Here is a 23,879-nt window from a genome sequence, read left to right on the forward strand (position 1 = left end):
TGAGGTGTTACAAAAATATTTATTATAAAAAAGAGGCAATTAGGGTGTGAAACTATTAGTGAAACTATTAGTAAAAGCCCAACTATTAGTGAATGCATGTCATTATACATTTATCAAAACCCATGAAATGTACAACACAAAGAGTGAACCCTGATGTAAACTATGGACTTTAGCTAATAACAGTAAATCAATGGTGGCTCATCAGCTGTAACAAAAGTACCACAGGAATGCAAAACGTTAATAATAGGGGAAATGGGGCTGAAGGGTGCTCTCTGTGCTTTCTGCCCCTTGAAAACTTAAAACTACTCAAAAAATGCGTGCTCACTTTGGCAGCACATATACTAAAATTGGAACCATACAGAGAAGATTAGCATGGTCTCTGCATGAGGATGACACGCAAATTCATGAAGCGTTCCATATTTTTTACGTATATGTATGACTGAAACATTTGGTGGACACCAGAAATTGACACAACATTGTAAACTGACTACATGTCAATTAAGAAAAACAAACAAACAAACAAACAAAAAAACAGGAAAAAACTACTCATAAAATAAATAAATTTTTTAAATATTAAAGATTGGTTTGAGAACCACTGCTTCAAAGAAAGACCTAGTACTTAAAAATTCAAATTTATATCCCAAAATTAGAGCAGATGATAATTGTTTTCCAAAAATGTTCTTTGCTTTACAAAAGGCTATATCTTGGTGTTCTTTTAAATAGCAAGTGCCTCCATTACATTTCAGTAAGCTTCCATTCACCAGCCTTCCACCTCCCTGCTATACTCAGCAGGAGCGTATCTGTATCTAAAATGGGGAATAACTGTATGCAGACTTGTTTCTCTGCAGAAGAGGTGACAGGATTAGGTATTTAAAAAAAAAATCTCTGCTGCTGGGGTGGTGGGGGGCAGCGAGGGAGAAGGGTGTAGCTCAGTGGTAGAGCGTGTGCTTAGCATGCACGAGGTCCTGGGTTCTATCTCCAGCATATCCATTAAAATAAATAAATAAAGCTAATTACCCCCTCCCAAAAAACAATAAAAAGTTAAAGAAAAAAATCTCTGCTGCCAAAGTATAATGGCAAGAAGGAGGAGTCTGCCATTCATTTCCTAAAATATAAGCTGAAGAGATACGTGCATTTCTTGGGCTAATAAATCTTATTGTTAGAGTTTGCACTATGCACTAATCCATTTCGGATTCTGACAACCGAATTGCAGCTGCCATTTCTTGCCTAACTTTGGCTGTTTTCCTCCTAGTAATAATACCTTTTTTTTTTTTTTTTTTTGTATAAGTGATAGGATTTAATACTTTCATCAGGCTGGGCTCACTGAATATTCATACTCTGCTTATATTGTGTAGCAGCCACATGGGAAGTGGTAGTAGGATTTCAAAGCAGAAATTAGTAACTCTGATGAGAAGACTGTCATGTGTGGGTGTTTGGAAGTTATGAATATGAGATTACACAAGGCAGATTCTATTTTAATAGTGATTTGTGCAAAATGGAAACGTGATTTTTGAGCAGATGGTTAAAAATATTATAAAGCAGTTTTATTCAGAGAAAATTACAGATATTTAAAAGCTCCAATTTATTTTAGCTTTAAAGAGATTTCTTGAAAATTAGAGGGTTTTTTTCGGAGGGAAGGGGAACTAAATTATACAAATGAACATGTTCGAAGAATCGTTCATTTTGTTGCTCTCTTTGCTCCTTCTCGCCTGGTGTCTCTCCATAGTATCTCTTGCATTGACCCCTCCAGGGCCTCATCCAAACTCATCTTCGTTGTTATATTCTACCCTCTTCCCTGCCATGGAAAGTGCATCAGAATGAGATTGGCAAGATCTTTTGACAGCTTGTCTTTACTACTCTGTTGCCAGAAAAGGGAAAATGGCTATTTATACCATCCATTTCTACAAGCTGCTGTTAAATTACGGGCCAAGTTTCTTTTAGAACAATGATTAGTACTTCTTGATTGACTACCTGGCCGCCTGCACTGGGCTAATCAGACCTATGAGTGAGTGGGATTTCCCTCGATCTGTGCAGGGTTCAGTTGAGCCTTCACTTGGATATTCGGAAGTGGGTTTTGATTATTGAATTTTTATTTACACTAACTGCAGAGTGTGAGGCTCATAGTATTGGGTTGAATCATATGACATGGCATCTATTATGTCAAAAATGGTCAAATATCAGCATTGTCATATGGTTCAATTAAAAGACACTCAATAAATATTAGTTGATAAGAACTGAATAGACTATAGAAATCATTCTATAAAGGATTTGAGGTAGTGTATAGGAAACACAGACACACAGTAAACTAGTAAACTACAAAAGAAACCCATTGAGACCAAAGAAATTAACATAGGAGGTTTAAATAAGGAAGTAAATAAGACACAGATAAACACTGTAAGGTCCTCCACAATTGCAACTGTTTTTTAAATTTTAATTTTTTATTTAATTTTTATTTTTTTGTCAATGGTTTTGCTATAAACTTGGAAGTTCACTTTCTGCGCCAAAACAATAATGACACTGACAAGAACAACCAACATTTATTTACCCCTTGTTATGTGCCTAGGTGTCTGGCTTGGTGCTAAGTACTTTATTTACACTTCAATCTCTACCACAAACCTGTGAGGGAAATTTTTGTCCTCATTTTACTGATGAAAAAGTTAAAACAGACTTCTTACTATCTTGAAAGAGAAAACAGTCTAGTTTCTTAGAGATACATTAAATTGAAGTAAATCTTGACAATGTTGTCAGCATTACTTGAGTAAATGTAGCAAATCTTTTATAAGGATACTCTCTTAATATCCTTTGAGCCTTGGGCAAAGATTCTCAAGCATAAGAATCACCTGGGGACTTCCCCCTCACCCCAAACTTGGACGGAATGTGTCCTTGCTCCTTCAGGTGTGGTCTTTAAGACAGCATTATTGGCATGGCTTAGGAGCTTATTAGAAGTGCAGGATCTCAGGCCTCAGTCCAGAAGGCATCAGAACCTTTTCTAGCAAGATTCCCAGGTGATTTGCATGCACATTAAAGTCGAGAAGTGTGGCTTTAAGTGTAGAAGAGCTCCCACTGTGCCTGCATTCTAAACAGACTCCCAAGGTGATTTTTGATGTAGGTGATCAATGGCAAGATACTTTATAAAACTGCCTCAGGACATGATACCAAAATGCAATCCTCTGAAAGCGCTAATGTAAGCAATTTGAGAAGCCAAGGGGCCCCCAGAGTCAAGACAACATAAGATATGCATGCACAACAGTTGGTGTTCCTGATGCTCTGGCTGGATCCAAGAATAAAACCTAGGATACTGGAATGCTCCATTTACATTTTCCTCCCAATGGGCAGAGAAGAACGTATTCCTCGTATAAAGGGAAATAGGAGACTGGGCCACCTCAGACATGAAATTCTTAGATGCTGAAACTATAGCCCCCCCACAAAACCCAAAAATCAAAACTGAATTTGAGATTGACTCCTTAATGTCTTTGTATTTAACTTATAAACATGATTCCAATTATTCACCACTGGGGCAAGGTGATATGGCAGTAAAGTGCATGGATTATTCTGTGGCTACAAGGAGCTGGGTGCGTTCTCCTACTACTCCAGGATTTATGATCAGATGGTAAATTAACTTTTTCTTCTGGAAACTTGGAGTGGTCCTGAAAGGGAAATACTAGATAATGGGGTGGATTAATATGTAGTAGAGACCGCATTCTCAGGAACTCCACATCTCTCACAACTTGCCCCTGAAGAATGGCAGTGTGGCAGAGGAGGGGTAGGTTTTAGGGGGCGAAGTGCACGCAGACCCTGTTGTATAGCTAAGTGAAGAGCTACCACAAGGGGGAGCAAGGCCACAGAATCACATTCACAGTTGACTCCCAAATTTGAAAACCGTGAATCAGTCACACACAGTTCACTGTATGTGGACCTACTTCACAAGTTTAAAGGAACCATAAGTTCATAGGCAGCAGAATGGCAAACTGCGAAAACGCACTTTGCAGGCAGCAGGTATGACCTGGAATTCTGGTCTAGCCAGGCCTTTACACATTTACTGAACTTTGCAGATTCTCATCTGTAAAATGAGAACAATAGTGTTTACCTTGTAGGGGGTCTTGTAAGAATGTTTGCAAAATGGTTTGCTTGGCAGATCGGACCCAATCCTTTACAACAATAAAATGGTGGCTTACTCATATTAAGACATTAACATTAAAAAAAAGTTTATTGACAATTTATTGGGCACCATGATAAAATTGAAGATAATTAAGATACTGTCTCCAATTTTTAAATAGCTTTCTCTCAAAGAAGATTAAAACTGAAATAACAGTAATAAAGATAACTAATGTTCACTGGGTCACTACAATAGTTCGGTGTTCTTGTAAGCACTTTTAAAGGGTTATCTTAATAGGTGCTTATAACATAGCTAGGAACTAGGCATTAGCCCATTTTAAAGATGAGGACACTGAGGCCCAGAGCGATGCAATAATTTTTATCCGCTCACTCAGGAAGCAGCAGAGCTAGGATTCACCTCTGGGCACCATGTCTTTAGGGCTCGAACCTACCACAGTGGTTTAGACTCAGCTTACAGTTCATTTTCATGGGCCTCATTCTCTGCTGCCAAACTGTATTTCCCAGGTGCAAATAGGAAATAAATCCCAGCAGCACCATGTTTAGATGATATGAATCACATTTAGATTGGACTACAATTATCGCCAAAGTGAGCTTCTTACCTCTGGTCTCCCTATCCCCATGGCCACCTCATCCTTCCAGGCTGCCAACAGTTATCCTTATAAAACATGTATGTGATCATGACATTTCTCTACTTCAAAGGCTCCCCATTGTCTACAGAACTGTGTCCAAGAGCTCAGCACAGGAGCTCTCTCCCAGTGGCCCTGACCTTCCTTCTCAGCCTCTGCTTTGGATATTCTGACTCTTCACCCTACACTCTTACATGAGACAGCTCCACATGAAATTAGGGCACTCAGAGTTTCCACAGTTAACTTTCTGTGTGGCAAAATGAAAACAAACAAAATTTTTTCCCCTCATTTTGTCCTTACAATTCTGTGCTGTTGTAAAAAAGGAAAATTGCTTAAAATTAAATTTTTTAAGAAACTGTACAATTAAAAACAATGTGCATACACTATCTGTTGAAACATGCATATATTGAAAAATGTTTTAATATTTTTCACTTCCAGTCCGAGATCTGGTATTTTAGAGGCAGACATCTTATAACTCCTGTGCAGCTCCTCCAGAGCTGGGTGCTACTCCTCCTTCTTCCTGGAATGCAACACTTTCCTTCTCTAAGGTGGAAAACTACTTAGTACTCATTCTTTAAGTTCAAACACCACTTATCAGGGAAGTCTTTCTTCGTAAACCTCTCTTGCGGTCCATTTTTCTTTCCTCGGGACTCCCAAAGCCAGGAGTAGCTCTTTTATGGCATTATTGTACCGCCTGTAATTATTTATTTATACAACAATAGATTGTGAGATCCTTTAGGGCAGGGTTTTACTCTCTGAATCCCTGGCTCTTAGCTTGGTGTCTGGCCCGCAGTAAGAACTCGAAATGTTACCACTGGATACATGAATGAATGATCAAAGTCCCTACTCTCTAGATCTAGCAGGGAGAACATTTGATACTGGACACGCCTTTGGACACATCACTTTGATAAATCAGGCCCAGAATATTTGAGAAGGAAAGGTCCCAGAAGCTAAATGCGTTCGTCAAAACCCGGTGACATTGTGTGATCTGTTCCCCTACCACGCCTTTCCCGCCATCCTAGTCCACCGAGCTACTTCTAGGGTGGGGAGAATATGGTGTTCATGACGCGTATCTTGCTCTGGTTGGATCAAAAAGCTTTCCCCTTCTTTGATTCTTCACAGCCAAGTCGTTCACTATTCAGTCTCCAGTGTTCCTACTGGGGGTCTGGAGTGACTGACATCTTGGAGTGACATCTCTTTCTTTCATGGAGACATCTAAGCTTGGATTTCCCCTCTGGACTCTGAAAAGGGCCCCACAACGGCTCCCACCATTGGCCAAAGACAGACCGCCGGGTAGGGAGGGGTCTTCTAGTTGCACGTCCCGGGAGGCGCTGGGGGCGTCGCCCACGGCCGCCCGGCTCGGCGCGCAAGGCCGGGCTGCGGTTGGCCACAAGAGGCATCCATCTTCCCGGACAAGCGCGGCGCTTCCTGACGGAGCCGGGCGGGGGCTAGGGCGGAGAAGGGAACGCGCGCGGCCGAACCGACCCCTCCCGCGAGTCCGGCCCCTCCTCGCCGAGCCCCGAGCGGCCTCCCGGGCCGCTGCGGCCCGCAGCTCGCTCCCGGGGCGCCGGGGAACCGCGCGGGACGTGAGCGCGCCGGCAACTTTGCGGCCGCCGGGGGCGCGGCTCCTCCCGGTGCGTGTGAGAGTGTGCCTGTCGCCGGCGGCCTCCTGGGGGCAGCAGCGCAAAGGGGGACGGGGAGAAAGAGGCAGACTCCGCGCCCGGTGGCCCAGGAGGCAGAGGCCCCGCGCGGCGCCGGCGGCGGAGACCTGAACTCGGCTGGGCTGCGCCTTAGACGCCTTCTTACAGCGCAGCAGCCGCCCTCGCAGCCGGCGGCTGGGATTCGCTTTAGGATCTCGATTCCTCTTGCCTGCCCGGACAGTAGCAGCCCTGTGTTCCTACCGAGGAGCGGCGGCCGCGGCAGCAGCATCCCCAGTCCGGGCGGGACCCCCTGAGCGCCCGAGTCGGCGGCCAGAGCAGCAAGGGAGGGTCGCGTCACCCGCCCTCCACGGCTGGCCCTGCCCCGCGCGCCCCGTGCGGGCTGCTAACAATGGTGCGGAGCGCCGGCGCGGTCCCCGCGTCCGCCCAGCGGTCGTAGAGGAAGTAGCCAGGCTCCGGGTGGGGTGGGCAGAGACGCCCCCCGCCACTCGCTCGCTGGAGTTTGCCGGCGCGCCGGGCCTCTCCGGCCCCGAGCCCTGGGCTCTCCTACGCATCACCGACGGCAGCCCGATCCGGAGAGTATGGTGCCAGCGCCTGGGTTAATCTAGTTCCTCGGCTAGCTCCTTTTTTCCCTCCTCCTCTGCCTCCTCTACCTCCTCCTTTCTCTCCTGTCGGTGCTGCCTCTGGGTTCCCGTCGTGTGGGAGTACAACTCTCTGCCTCTCCAAGGAAACTGGTCGGTGGACCACCTAACAGAACTTGCCCATTGAAAGCAAACCCAGAACAGCTGGATAATGTCCACTCCGAGCAGATTCAAAAAGGACAAAGAGATCATAGCCGAGTATGAAAGTCAAGTCAAAGGTAAGGATGGGAGCGGCTGCCTTGCTCCTTTTGTGTGCTTTCTTGTCATTGTGCTCCGGGAGTTGCTTTTCTAACTTGAGGTCTGCGTTGGAGGAAGGTGGTGAGGGACAGCTAGAGCGCCTGGTTGAGCCACCCGGGGCTTCGGGCAAGCCAATCCCAGTCCCAATCCTAGTCTCGTCAAGCCCCCAGGGAGCTGGAAACCGAGTGGCTTTACCCCGCTGCCAGCGCGCACCTCCAGTAGGGGAGAACTGGCTTCAACTTAACCACCTTCAGCTGGGCAACTTAATGAGAGACAGGCGGCAGCTGTGGTTCCTGCCCAGTTACCATCACCATCACCATCACCTTTCTCATTCTATTTAAACCGATACCATTGTCACAACGTAATTTTTTTAAGGAGTCATTTTTCTGAAGTCTGGACCTGAAGTGATCTAGAGCTTCACTGAGTGCGGGCAATTTTCGACATTTGTACTGTTCACTAATTTATCAGGGCGAGTCCCCTTTTTATAAAAGAGCCCCTAAACGCCTAGCGGTTAAACCAAGCAGAGACTAGTGGAATGACTCCTCCTTTATAATGAGCCAGAATTCAGTGCCATCTTTCACACTCACACGGGAATATTGCTTTATCATTTGATGGAGGCCACTTGCATGTAAAATGAAGGTTTGAATATTTGAGTAGTAGTTTCAGTCCGTTTACACTGTCAACTAATGAAGGAACCTAATTAAGGTTGATTAAGCATTTTTCTTTAATGTGCCTTGTGGTTCAAAAAATGTATTTTCTTTCTAGTACAATTGTTTTGTGTTGCTATTGAAGTGTTTAATAAACATAAATTTGTTATTTTTTTCGTCCTTTATGATCTCTCATGGGTAGCTTTTCCCATGCATTGAGACAATGGATGCAGTGTTGAGATCACTGCTGTTCTTTGGAATATTCAATGCAAAGTTGATAAAAATTGCTTTGTAGACACCTGTGTTTGTACAGATACCATCTTATGAAAGGGCTGTGGAGAAAGGCATTCCTGTACTTGCCTTGGGAAAGGCAGGAGTAGCCTAGGGGTTCTTTTGTGTGGTCAAGTTGTGAAAATGCCTGGAGTCCTGTGGGAGGACCCGGTGGGGGAACCCTGTGTCAGTCAAGTGTGAATCTGGACCAACTGATCATGGTCAGAGGCAAACACAATATGCAAGCCTAGGGACTTAACGTTTCCTTTAGGTTGACTCCAGTAATGGAGTTAAGATGAACACTGTTCAGGAAACAGTTATTTGTCTGCTTGCAATTAAGATAATTTATACTTGTAGGAACTGGTTCCATTGACATGGAAGTTATATTGGCAGAGAAGTAATTATTCCTTCGGGACAGGTAAACTTTCTAATGAGCCTAACCTTTCTTGTCTTAACGAGTGCAACACAGCGGAAAACCTTTCGTTCTAAGGTAGAACTCTGGTTCACGATCACCATTTCTCTGTGCGGTTTTTCCACGTGGCTCTTTGTGGCAGGTCTTCATGGGGTGGTAGTCTGGCTTTCCTGCTGTCTGGAGCACTGACAGGCTGAAGGTACTTCCAAGTATTGATGAAGTTGTTTCTGTTCGAAGGTTGTCCATGATCAAGTCCCTGTCTGAAAAATACTCTCATGATTAATCTTTTTCAGAGTATGAATTCTAGAGTTATATGGTTACCTATATGCTTTGAGAGTATAGGGCCTCTACATTGATTTTAAAAATCAATAAAATAGGTTATGTTGCCATTGAAAATGTGTCCATAAGATCCAATCCAAGGAAGAATTATGAACACGGTGTAAATTATTTTGGGAACAAATTCCGTCCCATAGAAAGTGATCTCTTTCCTTCAAGCCTCCTCACTTAGACACACCTGAGGGACCCCAGGCTGCTTTAGGCTCGTTACTACACCTGACCTGCCCTTCTCATCAGAGCCTGTGTCCGGGCTTCATTATTCCCCTGCAATACTTACACATCCTGTGTCTAACCCAGATCATTTTACCCATATGCAAACATAGGAATAGGAAAATACAGTGGAGTTGGAGCATACACACCTCAAATGGCACAAATTCATCTGGCCTTAACCAGGCAAAATCAAGAAGATTGTGGGAGAACAATGAGAGTTAAACAGTGCATGAGGCCCACTGTCCTGTGCAGTGAGAATAGGTCCCTTATTGAGGATAGTTTCAGAGGCAGGACTCTGGCTTTCTTTTTTCTTTCCTTTTTTTTGGGGGGAGGAGTAGGTGGGGGGGGTTGGTTTATTTATTTATTTAATGGAGGTCCTGGAGATTGAACCCAGGACCTGATGCATGCTCAGCATGCACCCTGCCGCTGAGCTGTACCCTCCCCCGAGGACTCTGGTTTTTCAATGTTTCTTTTCCTGAGCCCCTCTTAAAGGGTGAGTGTGTTCCCCTGGCAGGGCGCTAGCCCACTGGTTAAAGGTAAATGGCTTTGGAACAACCAGTTCTTTTAACTCTAGCAGGTATTTCATCTGATAAAAGAAAGGTGGCCTATTCTTTTGCTAAAGGGAAATCTGGCTGTGTTGGATTCATGAAGAGAAGCTACAGGTCTCTTCCCAATGAATATAGCCACATATATTGGACTCTGGGTGACCTAGGTGTACGGGTGATTTCAAGAGTCATTTTTGATTATATGTGACTTTTTTACCTTCTGACTTGAACCTAACATTCTGGAGTATTGTCCTTTCTTTTTCTTTCCCATTTCTCTAATATCAGTTGCATTTATCTCAGAATTTCTGAGATAAGGGTTTGATCGAAGAAAAGAATGACTCCAGATGTGGGATTTTGCCACTGTGGCTACCTGCTCATGTTTAGGGAAGGGATTTCATGGGGCTGTTCTCAATTCTGAATAGAACGATCCTGGTTATAGCCTGTAATTTTATGTGTAAGACCACAGATGTATCCAATTAGATGTATCATGTTGGGCAAGTCACTTAGCTTCATTCTGGGTTTTGATTTTCTTACCTGTAAGGTAAGGAGTTGAAATTCTCTCAATCTTAAGGGTCTTTGAATCTAACTGAAGATCTCATGTCGGTTCATATTAATCACTTAGTAAAATTTTTAAGCTTTTCTCATTTTCTCTTGGCTGCCCTGTTTTGGGGAGAGTCACCTTTGCTTTCACTTTTTTTTCATGATGAATTCACAACATTATATATGGTCTTGAGCTCTCAGGGAATTAATATATAATAACATAGAAGGCAGAAAAGTAATAAAACCACCTTCAGAAAAGTAGAGCACAGAATTGTAAGACCAGGGAAAATTGGGAATTATACAAGTAATTAAAAGATAGACAGGTTTAAATCGAAACAAAAAATTAAGCAATAATTTAAAAGAAGTATGTTAAGTAGGAAGAGAAAGAATATTTCATGTGTGTTTGTCAACTTCCCAAAGATTTAGAATCCAGAGAAATCAATCTCTTGTTTGTGTTCCCAAAGATTTAGAATCCAGAGAAATCAATCTCTTGTTTGTGTGAGTTCTTAAAAAGCAACCTTGTCTGGAAAAGTGTATGAAACTCAAACCAGTCCACTACACTACTTTTAGCATCTCTGGCTAAAAGCTTAGCAGTGGGAAAGATCGTAGCAAGTAGCTTAACAGAAGGTTTGGGGATTATCTGGATTTTAGTGATCTTGTAATTTTTGAATTCTGCAGCAGAAATATTATGGAGCACCTATAAAAAAATACTGGTTCACATATGGGGGCCAAAAGAATCAAAGGACACGTTTAGTGAGGTGGAACTCATGGATGAGAGGTCGTGTTTGTTTCTAATAATGCACACTGTTAGTCGTTAAGATTTGACAGCTCTTATTTGCAGTGTTTTCCTAGGGATAATCTCATACTCATCTATGTGCCATATGTGCAGGAAGTGCCAAGAAAATCAGTTGTTCTTCAGCCACTCTGTTGCCTGAACTACAAATAGTACATTTTGGTTGCAGATGGAGCATAAGGAAATGCCAGTTCCATTTGATATGACCCCACGTCATGCGATAGATTTCAACTGGGAAATTAAAAGTGCTGCTGTCACTCACATGGAATCTGTGTCTACATCTAATGTTCTTTGATTTAACTTCCAATAGAAGACAGCAATTTAAATTATGAATTAAAACTTTGTATCCGGGAGAGACTTGAGACATTCCCTGTCCAGCCCACTTACACATGCTCAGAGGCACAGTGTCAGAGTTGCACAACTGTAATACATCTTGGACGAGAACCCAGGTCCTCTGTTGTTCAGTGGCAGTGTTATACTTTCAGATTCCTCACAGAGTGGAGTAGGAAATAGAACACTTACCTATTTAGCCTTTACATCCGTTGAAGGAATCATAGTTGGACAGAAGAACAACGCTGGTCTGTTAACAGGAGGAGTTAATTAAAGTTGAGTTACTATAACTAAGTTGCTTTTTTCACCAAGATCGTTTCAAGAAACCACAATGCTCAGGCAGCAGTTTCACATGATGGCCTTAAGATCAAGCGGAAAATATATGGTGAATATGTACAAATGTAACTTGCTTGAATCTTGGTCACACTAATTGCAGCTACTGCAATAAGCTCTCTTATATTGTCCAGAAAACCTGATTAGGTTCATGAACTTCAAAATATTTTAAGGAATAGTTTTAGAGAAATTTTTAAACAAAGCATGTCCTTCTGAAATACAGTGAGGGTAGGAGTAGGCTACAGGATGGTAAATCTGATAACCATCTAGGTTGGTTTGCTTACTCCTATGCTGTAATGACCAGATCAGGGTCCACATATCCTCGGCTCTGGTCCAGTCTGAGAGTCTGTTTTGTAGATTGACCAGAGCAGAATTCCCCACCCCCTTTTTTTAATGCTACCTATTTATTTATTTATTTATTTATTTATTTATTTATTTATTTATTTATTATTTTTAAGTTGAAGTAGAGTCAATTTACAATATTGTATTAGTTTCTGGTGTATATTAGTTTCTGATTCAGTACCTTTTATATTCTTTTTCATTATAGGTTATTACAAGATATTGAATACAGTTCCCCATGCTATACAATAGGACCTTTTATTTATTTTTATATAGTAGGTCATATCTGCAAATCTCAAACTCCACATTTATCCCTTCCCACCCCCATCCCCTCCAGTACCATAAGTTTGTTTTCTGTATCTGAGTCTGTTTCTGTTTTGTGAATAAGTTCATTTGTGTCTTTTTTTTTTTTTTTTTTAAGATTCTACATATAAGTGATACAGCATTTTTCTTTGTCTTTCTGGCTTACTCCACTTAGTATGAAAACCTCCAGGTCCATCCATATTGCTGCAAATGGCATTATTTTATTCTTTTTTATGGCTGAGTAGTATTCTAATGTGTGTGTGTGTGTGTGTGTGTGTGTGTGTGTGTGTGTGTGTGTGTGTGTAAAATATACATACCACAACTTCTTTATCCTCTCATCTGTCAAGGGACATTTAGGTTGTTTCCATATCTTGCCTATTGTAAATACTGCGGTGTGTGTATCTTTTCAAATTAGAATTTCCTCTGGATATTTGCCCAGGAGGGAAATTGCTGGATCATATGGGCTCTTTTTAGTTTTTTATGGAATGCTACCTATTTTCATTTCAAGTCATACAACTAAGATTTAAGATAAAGAAAACCGAGTAAGCTATATGCCTAATCACTGAGTCTATTTTTGTTTTAGTGCTTTGAAGGCAGAAGTTGGGATTAGAGACAGTTACTTGAAGATATTTTTAGTTATTTGAAGGTATTTTTATTTGTTGGTCCCACATTACTTTCCAGTTTATTGATAGCATATATGCCTTCACCTGTTGATATCTCAGGATGGGAAGAAATGGAACATAGTGTTTAAGAGCAGAAACTTTGGTGTTATTCATCCAGCCCTGCCACTAATGAAATGTTTGACCTCTAAGAGTCAATTTCTTCATCTGTAAAATGGGGATAATAATAGTACTTACCTTCTTGCCTTTGTGAGGCTTCTGTGAGGTGATTTATGGAAAGCCTTTATCACAGGCTTGGCACTAATGGTCTATAAAAATTAGCCCTTATTGTCAGTTTAATTTTGGTTTTCTTTATGTTTCAACTACTTCTTGTTACATTCTCACTTAGATAAGCTTTTTGAATTTCAAATACATAATTACCAGTCTGCTGCCTAAATAGATCCCAAAGTGGGCGATTCTTGAATCATCCTGATAAAGTGCCCTGTACTTTTAGAACAGAGTGAGTTTCATGGTTAAATTAAAAAGGGCTATGTAATAGGCAAACCAGGGATTCCCAGCTCCTTATAAGGTAGATTTTATATTGTGTCACTGTTTTTTATATCCAAGGACAAGTAACAGAGCCTAAATATACATTTTTCTGGGCTGTCATGTGTTCACTTAGAACTTTTGTTTTAAATTTCCTCTACTTCAATGATGTTCTGTGGAAAATAAAAGTAGTCCCGCCCCCCGCAAAAAAAAAAAACAAACAAAAACTGTAGTCCAGTCAATTGATTTTATTTACCTGTGATGAAAATGATTCTTATGACATCAGATAGAGGCTCTGACTTAATTTCCTAGTTTTGAGAAAAATATTTTGTTTTAAAATTAATATAGAAATGAGAAACTCACTTATAACTGCTAATTGGCTTTGGCTTCATTTGAAAGCACTTTGATTTTCCCCCCAGGTTTATTGAGATATAATTGACATATAACAGAAAGTACTTTGACATTAAAAATGATTGTCTGTGTATCTCCCACGCCTCCTGGCACAGAGCTTCATTAAACATTAATGGAATGAATAGAATAATTGTTTTGAATTATTATTCCTTTATAGTATAAACTAACATGGTGATCATTCAGAATTATCCAGGGTGTCCAATCAAGTATTAACACAAAATTAAATTGAATTAAAATCCTGTGTAATTTTTTTAGAAAGTCACAAAGCTAGAAACAATCTAAATGTTCAACAATGGGGAATAGCTAACTAAATTCCACTGGGAATGGTTAACTCATTTGTACACATGGAATGTTGTATAGTCATTAACAATGTTTTTGAAGAACGTTTTATAGTGTGGAGAAATATTTTATAATAATTGGGAAAAGGAAATCATCAAAAAGCATGTCTGTGACTAGCTGAAATAGAGTTAAGTGGATGGATAGCCGGGTCTTGAACATGTGTGTCTGGGTGGGGTTTCAGCGTGAGGAGAAACCCCAGGTGGACCTCAGTCTTACATGTCACCAACAAATAAAACATCCCTCCCTCCAAGTCAGATGTTTTGTGAAGTCAAAAGCTGACAATTAAAGTTAACTCCCAGGGTATGTTATCTTGATTGTGATAATCATTTCACAATGTATACATATATTAAAATATGTTGTTCACTTTAAATATGCAGCATTTTTATTTGTCAGTCATACCTCAATAAAGTTGAAACAGTTATATTAAAAAAAAAAAAAGTAAACCTGCATGGTGGAGATAAGAAGGATGGTGAAATAATAATATTTAAAAATAATCGTAACAACTCCTCACAGTTACAGAGCGCTCGCCAAGTGGCAGTCACTGTCGTGGTTGCTTTGCATGAATGGGCTCAGCATTCTGTGTACCTACTGAAATATAACACTATTGTGGGAGGAGCTTCTGGTTATTTTTCCTGCTTGGTATGAGTTGTACTTCCTGTATTTTTGGACCGTGGTATATCTGTCCCTTGGTAAGTTTCCTGGCTTAATGCAGGAATCTCAGTTTCAGCTCCGCCCTCCTTTAGGATACGGGTGGGGCCAGGTAGATCCAAGTGAAATTGAACCTCTGCTGATCAGAATTGTCTACAGGACAATCTCAGACATCGTTTACTTAAATAGCTCAGTGATGTACGTTGGCTTTTACTTAACTTTGAATTCAGCTAACTCTGTGTGTGTGTGTGTGTGTGTGTGTGTGTTTGGGAAAGCACCCTCTCTTTCTTTTCTTTTCTTGGGTGAAATATACATACAAGTGGATATAGAAAATTATTTACAATTTAATGAATAATAATAAAATGAATCCCTGGTTAGTAACCACCCAGCTTAAGAACTAGAATATTAACCAGTGTGTAGAAACACTCCCCCAAGTTGCCCCTTTCCTAACAAATCTCTCTTCGAAGATCCTGTAGTCCCCTCAACAGCAATTCTGAATTTAGTATTAATCATCCCCTTGTTTGCTTTAAAGTTTTATGATAGTTTTATAGTTCTCTTTATAGTTTTAATGTGTGTTGTATTCATGCATCAAAAATACAGTCATTTAAACATGTACGGTTTTTTTAATGATATTAAGGAATTTATGTTAATTTAAAAATTTAAATAATAGTATTTTGGCATGTATCACAAATCTTTATCTTTTAAATATATGAGCTAAAATATTTGGGGGTGAAATTATGATATCTAAGATTTGCTTCAAGATAATCTGGAGGAAGGAAGAAGTAGGTTGGAATATAGATAAAATAAGATTCGTCAGGATTGATAATTGTTGGGCACAGGGCCTCACTATATTATTCTCTTTACTTTTGTGTATGTTTAAAATTTTCACCAATAAAAAATTTTCTAAGTAAGTACTCATTCTTATGACTTCTGTTTTTCACTCAATGTTATAGGAAGGTTGATCTACATTAGCTTGTGTAGTTAATTTATTTTCACTGGTTTACAGTATTCCAGTGCCTGAAAATACTAGAATCTATGTAGCCATTCTGTATGACACTAGGGTTATTTGCAGTTTTTTGCTACCATGATTAATAATATATAAAATTCTGTAGATATCTCCTAGTGTATGTGTATTTCTCTCTGTATACTTGCTGGGTCATAGGGAATGTGCATGGCCAACTGTATTAATGTCAGACTTTTCTCAAAATGTTTGGTATTTATCCTCTTACCAGCTGTGGATGAGAATTCCACATCCTGAAAAACACTTAGGATGGACCAATGTATTAGTTAAGGTAAAGGCTAAACTGCTATAATAAAGAGAACTTTGAAAGACAGTAAACCAAAACTGTAGTGATTTTCACATAACAGTGTGGAGGTGTGCAGTCCAGGCTACCAGTATGGTTTTGCCTCATTAAGTTATTTGAGTTTCCTTCATCTCCTTGCTCTGCCATCACCTAGGGAACTGAACTTGTCTGCCTGGTTGAAAGTAGGTCTTAAATATATCCATGTTCTGGCCAACAGGAAGGAAAAACGAGTCTTGAGGAGCACATGTCCAGTGTTTTAAAGCCCAGGCCAGAGAGAATGTCTATTCATTTAAGGGTGGAAACTTAGTCCCATGACAGCATTCTTTGCTGCAAGGGAGGCTGGCCATGTCATCTCCCTGGGCAGCCCAGATTCCAGCTACAATTCCGTGACCAGAGAAGAAGGAGAGAACAGATTTGGGTGGAAGACCAGTAGTCGGCATGCAGACAGGGTTTTTTTGGAGGGGCAATCTACTGGTGTGAAATGGTATTTTGTTTTAATTTGTGTGTCTTATGAGATAGAGCATCCTTTCACATGTTTAGGGGCCGTTTGCTTTTGTCGCTAAAATGCTTATTCAAGGGGGGAGGGTATAGCTCAATTGGTACAGCCCATGCTTAGTATACACAAGGTCCTGGGTTCAATCCCCAGTACCTCCTCTAAAAATAAATAAATAAGTAAGTAAATAAGCCTAATTACCACCCCCTCAAAAGGAAACTAAAAAAATTTTTAAAGATGCTTATTCATAAATACCTTTGCCCATTTATCTATTGGTTTGTCTTTTTTTGATTGATTTGTGAGTTTTATTTTGTTTTTAGTATGTTCTTGATATTAATCTTTGATCAATTATATCTGTTGCAAATATCTTCTCCCTATTTATAGTTTGTATTTTCACATTTAGAAAAGAGGTCTCTAGATAAACAAAAGTTACTAACTTTAATTTGTTCTAATGTATCCATGATTAATTTATGTTTGGTGTTTAAGCAGTCCTTCCCTATTCTAAGGTCAGAAAGATATCTGTCTATATCATCTTCTGAATGTTTCAAAATCTTGCTTTTGACATACAGGCTTTTAATTCATCAGAAGTTATTTTTCATATTGTGAGCTAGGCATATATTTTTAATTCTTTCGTACAGATGACCAACTTTTTTCATTCCATTTGCCAAATAATTTCTCCTTTTATAAAGTGGTCTACTAACTACTTCGGAGTTTCATATATACATGTGTCTATCTCTGGACACTGTACTGTGTTTCCTTGGTTAATTTATAGATTCTTGTACATACCACACCATCAGTTACTATAACTTTATCATAAGTCTTTATGTTTGGCAGGCCAAATTCTCCTTCCTTATACTCTTTCAGAAGTGACTCAGTGATCTTGGTCCTTTCTCTTTCAAGTGTATTTTAGAATCAGTTTTCCTTCCATGGGAAACCCATTGGCGTTTTGATGGAAACTGCATGAAACTATAAAGCAATTAGAAGAGAATTGGCATCTCTGTGGTATTAGATCATATAGTCCGTGAATATAAATATTTCTCCATTTATTTAATTACTTTTAAATATCTTACTGTGAAGTTTTATATTTTCTATGTTTTTTGTTAGGCGTACTTTGTTTCTGTTACTAATGTTTATGAGATCTCTTAAAATTGTTTTCTAATTGTTCCTGGTATACAGAAATGTAGTTTACTTTTGCATATTGGTCTTATACCCAGTCTTTGCTAGTTTATTATTATTTCAAATAACTTGGTTTTTTGTTGTTGAAACAATCTTATTTGCAAATAAAGACAGTTATATTTCCTCCTTTGCAAATCTTATGGCTTTATTTATTTATTTATTTTATTCTTTAACTTTTTTTTTAATTGAAGTATAGTCAGTTTACAATGTTGTGTCAATTTCTGGTGTACAGCACAGTGCTTCAGTCATATATGAATATATATATATTTGTTTTCATATTCTTAATTTATTCTTCTATTTTTGCCCTAGGCAGAATTTTGAGTATGAAGTTAATAAAAGTAATGAATTGGCATTCTTTTCTTGTTCAGGATTTAAAGGGAATGTTTTCAAGGCCCTTCTCCCATAAAGGATAGTGATTGTTTTCAGTTTATTATAGATATAGCTATACAGGTTAAGTAAAGTCTCTGGTTTTCCCTGCTGAAGTTCTAATCAGTAATAGTTGGTTGAAAGTTATCTTTTTTTCTTTTCGCATCTATTGATACTATTTTTTCTTCTTTAATCTGTTAATGTAATGAGAAGTAGTTATAGATTTTCTAATATTAAACTGTCTCTGCATGCCAGAATTAAACCTGTCTTCATCATTGTATCATGTATATATGAATAGTTGGATTCAGTTTGTCAGTATTTAGTTTAGTAGTCTTTTTGTTCTGTTTTTGTTTTTTGATCTCTAAATTCTTGAATGAAGCAGGCCTGTGGTTTTCCTTTCTGATCATATCCTTGTCTGGGTTTATATTTCAGTTATGCTAGCCTCACAGAACACGTTGGGGAGTGTTTCTTCTCTTTCTATTTTGTGGAAGAGTTTGAAATTTTGGAATATTCCTTTCCTTGAAAGTTCAGTAAAATTATTTATCTGGGTCTAGTTATTTTCTTTGTGTGAAGAACTTTTACCTGCTAATCAGCAATTAATCATTAGTTCTGTTAGTGATAGGATTATTTATTCTTTATATTTCTTCTGAAGTCAGTTTTGATGTTATATTTTTCTAGAAATGTTTCCATTTTGTATAAGTTTTCAGATATACTGACATAATGTTGATGACAGTATATTTTTAAAATATGGGCTGATGTGTATTTAATTTAAAATTATTGTTTTAAAATATTTGTTTTTGCCTTATCTCTTGCTGAATCTTAAAAGGGGTTTCTTTATTTTTGTTGGTTTTTCTTCTTCCTTTTATTGATTTCTGCTTTATTATCATCTTTTAAATTTTCTTTGGATTTATTCTGTTCTTTATCTGTTTTTTTCAGTTGGGTATACAGCTTATTTTTTTTTTTTAATACTTTGCTCCTATAACCACCGAAGACAATTCATTTCTTTTCTAATGTGAGTGTTTTCTAATAAAAGCATTATTCCTAACAAAGGCATCTGTTCTTCCCTAATAAATATTTATGATAATTCTTCTCAAAGTACCATCTTTGCTTCATCTAACAAATTTTGATGTGTAAAGTTTATTAAAATTAAGTTCTAAGTATTTTGAATTTCTTGTATTGGTTTCTTTGACTCAGGAGGTATATAGGAGTATGCCTTTGCACTTTAAAAAAAAGTGGGGGTATTTATCTTTTTAAAAGAATATAATTACTACGTTGCCATCCTTTTCTACTATTCTCTGGAAGAATTCATGTAAGACTGGGATATGTGACTGTTAAATGTTTAGTAAGGTTTCTGGGTCTAGTATTTTCATCAAGAAAAAAAATCTGTCATTCCTTTCAAAATTCCATATTTTCTGACTTACATAAAATTGTTTATAGTATTGTCCTATCTTTTCAATCTCCGCAGCCTTTGCAGCTCTGCTTCTTTTCTGTTAATAAAATTTGTATGTATGCTTTCTACCTTTTTCCATTGATTGACCTTGCCAGAGGTGTGGTTATTAGTCTTTTCAAAGCACTAGTTTTTTTGTTTCCTTGATTTCCTGTATTGTATGTTTGTTTTCTGTTTCATTAGGTTTTCCTCCCTATGATTCTTTTCCTTTTATTTTTTTTAATGAGCATTATTTGCTGATCTTTTTAAAAATTCTTATTTTTTAAGTTATCACTTCTTTTCTAATGTAAACATATAGGGTAATAAAATTTCCTCTAAGTACTGCTTTACCTGCATTCTCTAAATTTTTATATGCAGTTTTTTTTCTTCTGGTCGAGGGGTTATGTTGTCTTTCAAGTCTGTGTATTTTCTAATTTCCATTAAGATTATTTTCTGTGACTCATGATCTGTTTACAAGTTTTGAATTTTCCAGATATACAGGGTTATTTCAGTTATCGTTTTGTTACTAATTTCTAACTAATTGCATTGTCATTATAGAACATGGTCTGATTATATTGATCTTTTGAAATTCTTTTCTTGACAGTGTTTTCTTTGACCATGCTATTTAAGGTTATAAGCCTCAACCTCTCGTGGCACTTCCCATCTGCCTGCCCCTGCGTCATATCTCTCCACGGCACTTGTTATCATCTGATCTGTTTTATACTGACCTTCTCGTGTTTCTGGGCTTTTAAAATTCCTTACTTATGTGAAAGCTGGTCATGTGGTTAAAATCATATTTTAAAAATATTTTATCAGGCATTGTATTTTAAACCAGAGGAGTCATACAGGGCTATCTTATCTAAATTTACTATAGTATAAGAAATAGAAGTCTAATATTTTCTGATATTTAGTGAGGTTTTTTTGTTGTTTGAGCCCATGTCAACATATTACACGTTTTTAATTGAGATATAATTGACATATGTTATAACATAATGTTATAAAAGTATATTAGTTTCAAGTGCACAATGTAATGATTAGATAGTTGTACATATTGACAGATGAGCAGTCACAGTAAGTCTAGTTAACATCCATCACCACAGTTAAAATTTTTTTTCTTGTGATGAAAACTTTTAAGATCTACTCACTTAGTAACTTTCATACAATTATTTTTAATTTATCCAATAACAAGTTCTGTTTTAAGCAAGAGAACCCAACAGTATATATAGTTCAAGTTATTGGGAAAAATAAGTCTGTGTTTTTTCCTAAAGAGAATTACAGGGTTGCGGTCCCTGCCATTGACAATGATGTTTATTACCCAAGATCCAGACATGGAGGAGGATCACATACAAGAGAGCAAATAATGTTATACTAACACTTTTAAGTTCTTCATATATAGGTTTATGTCTGTACATGGAAAAATACAAGATATGTGAATTTTAGGGATGAAAATGTGTAGTGAGGATCAGCAAAAGGCTTTAATATGGATGGAGCATGAACACGTCCACCCTTTTCTGAGTAATCTGAGATTCTGTTGGGAAATCTAGGGTCTTGCTGTTGTTGTTAATCAAGCAGAGTCTGGTCCTTCCTTCTTGCAGTTTGCAGGGAACAGCTTTCCTTGTCTTGTGGAGCTGCTTCTATCAGTTTATACCTTGGAGTTCTACTCCAAAGCTGGCTGCAGTGGCTTATAATAATTCAGAGCCCCCTCAAAGAGGTAGCACCCTCTAGACTTGCCGGCATCACAGCTGTGTAGCCGACATGGCATCGCGAGCATTTACAGAGGTTCCCCAGCGACTCTCAGCGTGCTCGATGTCCCAGTTACTGGGCTGTCATTTCTAACTCCCTTCTCAGTTGTTCTGTGGAAGACCTCTGGACTTTTGTCCTTTGCTTTTATTATTCCAAAGGTGTGGCTTAGAAAAACAGCTCCCTCCCTCCGACCTCCAGCAATTAAGATAGAACAATAGGTGTCTGCTTATCTTCCTTAAGTCAGACAATTTTCACTTTTGAGGAAATCCAAATTTTAGTCTGGCCGTGAAAGGAGTATATTTGAAAAATGGAATTAGGCCTCCAAATGTCATTACCAAGGAAGAGAGAGCAGAAAGAAGTTAGTCTGCTCTCCTTGCTTTTCTACATGTAACGGCTGTGTGGCATATTTTTATTATTATTATTATTTTTTAATCTGTGTGCTGGTTTATTTAAATCATCCAATTGTGATTTTCTCTTTCCTATAGATTCTTGCTTCTTCTCTATGTAGAGAACACCTTTCAATATTTCTTTTAGGGTAGATTTCATATTGCTATATTCTTTTAGTTTTTGCTTGTCTGAGAAATTGTTTAAAAATTTTTTTATTGATGTATAGTCGATTTACAATGTGTTAATTTCTGGTGCACAGCATAGCAATTCAGTTATACATATATGTATATATTCCTTTTCATACTCTTTTTCACTATAGGCCATTACAAGTATTGAATATATTTCCCTGTGCTATACAGTAGGACTTGGGTGTTTATGTATTTTATGTATAGTAGTTAGTATCTGCAAATCCCAAACTCCCAATTTATCCCTCTCCACCTTCTTTCTCCCCTGGTAACCATGTTTGTTTTAAATGTCTGACTCTGTCTCTGTTTTGTAAATAAGTTCATTTGTGTTCATCATTTTTTCTTTTTAGATTCCACATATGAGTGTTATCATATGGTATTTTTCTTTCTCTTTTTGGCTTACTACACTTAGAATGATGATCTCCAGGTTCATCTATGTTGCTGCAAATGGCATTATTTTATTTTTTATGGCTGAGTAGTATTCTATTATATAAATATACCATAGTTTCTTTAGTCATCTGTTGATGGACATTTAGTTGCTTCTTTGTCTTGGCTATTGTAAATAGTGCTGCTATGAACATTGGGGTGTGTGTGTCTTTTCTAATGGAGAGTTTCCTCCAGATATATGCCCAGGAGTAGGATTGCTGGATCAAATGGTAAGTCTATTTTCAGTTTTTTAAGGAATCGCCATACTATTTTCCATAATGACTGCACATTCCCTGCTACATTCCCACCCACGGTATAGGAGGGTTGTCTTTTCTCCATACCATCTCCGGCAAGTCTGAGAAATGTTTTCTCTCTCCTTCTATTCTAAATAATAATCTTGCTGGGGAGAGTATCCTATGCAGAGTTTTCCCTTTCAGGAGTTTGAATGTATCTTGCTGTGTGGCATATTGTGATGTCTTGTCAATGTACAGTGGACAGTTCTCCCTGAGGATCAGTGATGGCTTTTCCTTGTGGTCACATTGATGGTCTACAGCTTGAGGACAGTTCAGTCAAATTCATAACCCCCAAACACCAGCAGAAATTCCAGAACTCAGAGCCAAAGGTGTGGCCATTGCTAGAGGGAGCTGCCTGCTCCCTGCCTTTAGGGGCCAGAGAGATAAGAACAGGTAGGTAAAAAGAGCCGTTCTCTAGAAGAATGTGGGAGGAATGTTTTCTGGGCTGATCCCTGAGCTCAAATAATTTACTCTCATCGCTGTGCTCACTTTTCACTTTTTTGTTCATCATTACAGACAGTGGATGCATTCCTTAGTAATAATCTGGCACAGAAAGCTGGTAAATTCTGAGAATTCAGAAAAGAGAATTTGTTAGATTTTGTATCCCTTAGAAAACAGAGTTTTCTGAGTACACTAGTACAAAGAGAGAGAGTTGACGAATGCCTTTTCCAATGGCCGCTCCATTTTTAATTGACCTTCTATTACAGTCCTATTAAAAATATTTATGGGAACTCTCAAATGTGTTACCAAAAGTCTGTTTGAAAGATTTCCAGACTTAATTTTTATAGGGTTTAGAATTTTAATTATACATCCTTTTTTCTTTTTTACATTCTCCGAATACCTGTTCTACAAATAAATGCCTCTTGTTTGAAACTGGGACCTCTATTTCCTACAGGTAGGTTAACGTTTGAGTCTCTCTTCTGTTAGGCATCTCATTTCCTCCTGTGGTCTTAGAATTTAATTATGAAATACTGTACAAGAAAGCATTGTGCCCTGTCAAACGCAGTAAAAATTTTACTTTTATTGTCTGTGTGGTCGGTCATCTTTTGGAAGTTTCTGACGTTCTCATAACGCTGTGTCCCATTTTCAGATACCAGGTAACACTCTGAGGTAAGCGTACTTAGATAAATTTATATGTGTTTTGTGTAGTGTAGTAGTTTGTAGCCTGACCTCAAGAATCAGACTGCTGGGTCCATATCCC

The 23,879-nt window shown here is 38.5% G+C and overlaps 1 protein-coding gene and 1 non-coding gene across 2 annotated transcripts in view; both read left to right on the plus strand.

The window, feature by feature from the left end:
* Positions 1-317: 317 nt before the first annotated feature.
* On the plus strand, positions 318-424 carry LOC116667852. Its single transcript, XR_004324906.1, has one exon. It is a non-coding gene; the product is annotated as a U6 spliceosomal RNA (small nuclear RNA).
* Positions 425-6,183: 5,759 nt separating this feature from the next.
* The window catches only part of SRGAP1 (SLIT-ROBO Rho GTPase activating protein 1), a 250,031-nt gene continuing 232,335 nt past the window's right edge, over positions 6,184-23,879 (plus strand). Inside the window, 1 exon segment of the mRNA XM_006192367.3 lies at positions 6,184-7,259. Within this exon segment, the coding sequence (XP_006192429.1) occupies positions 7,193-7,259 (67 nt within the window). The 5' untranslated portion in view covers positions 6,184-7,192.

This window comes from Camelus ferus, chromosome 12, assembly GCF_009834535.1.
Source record: "Camelus ferus isolate YT-003-E chromosome 12, BCGSAC_Cfer_1.0, whole genome shotgun sequence".
NCBI classification, from domain to species: domain Eukaryota; kingdom Metazoa; phylum Chordata; class Mammalia; order Artiodactyla; family Camelidae; genus Camelus; species Camelus ferus.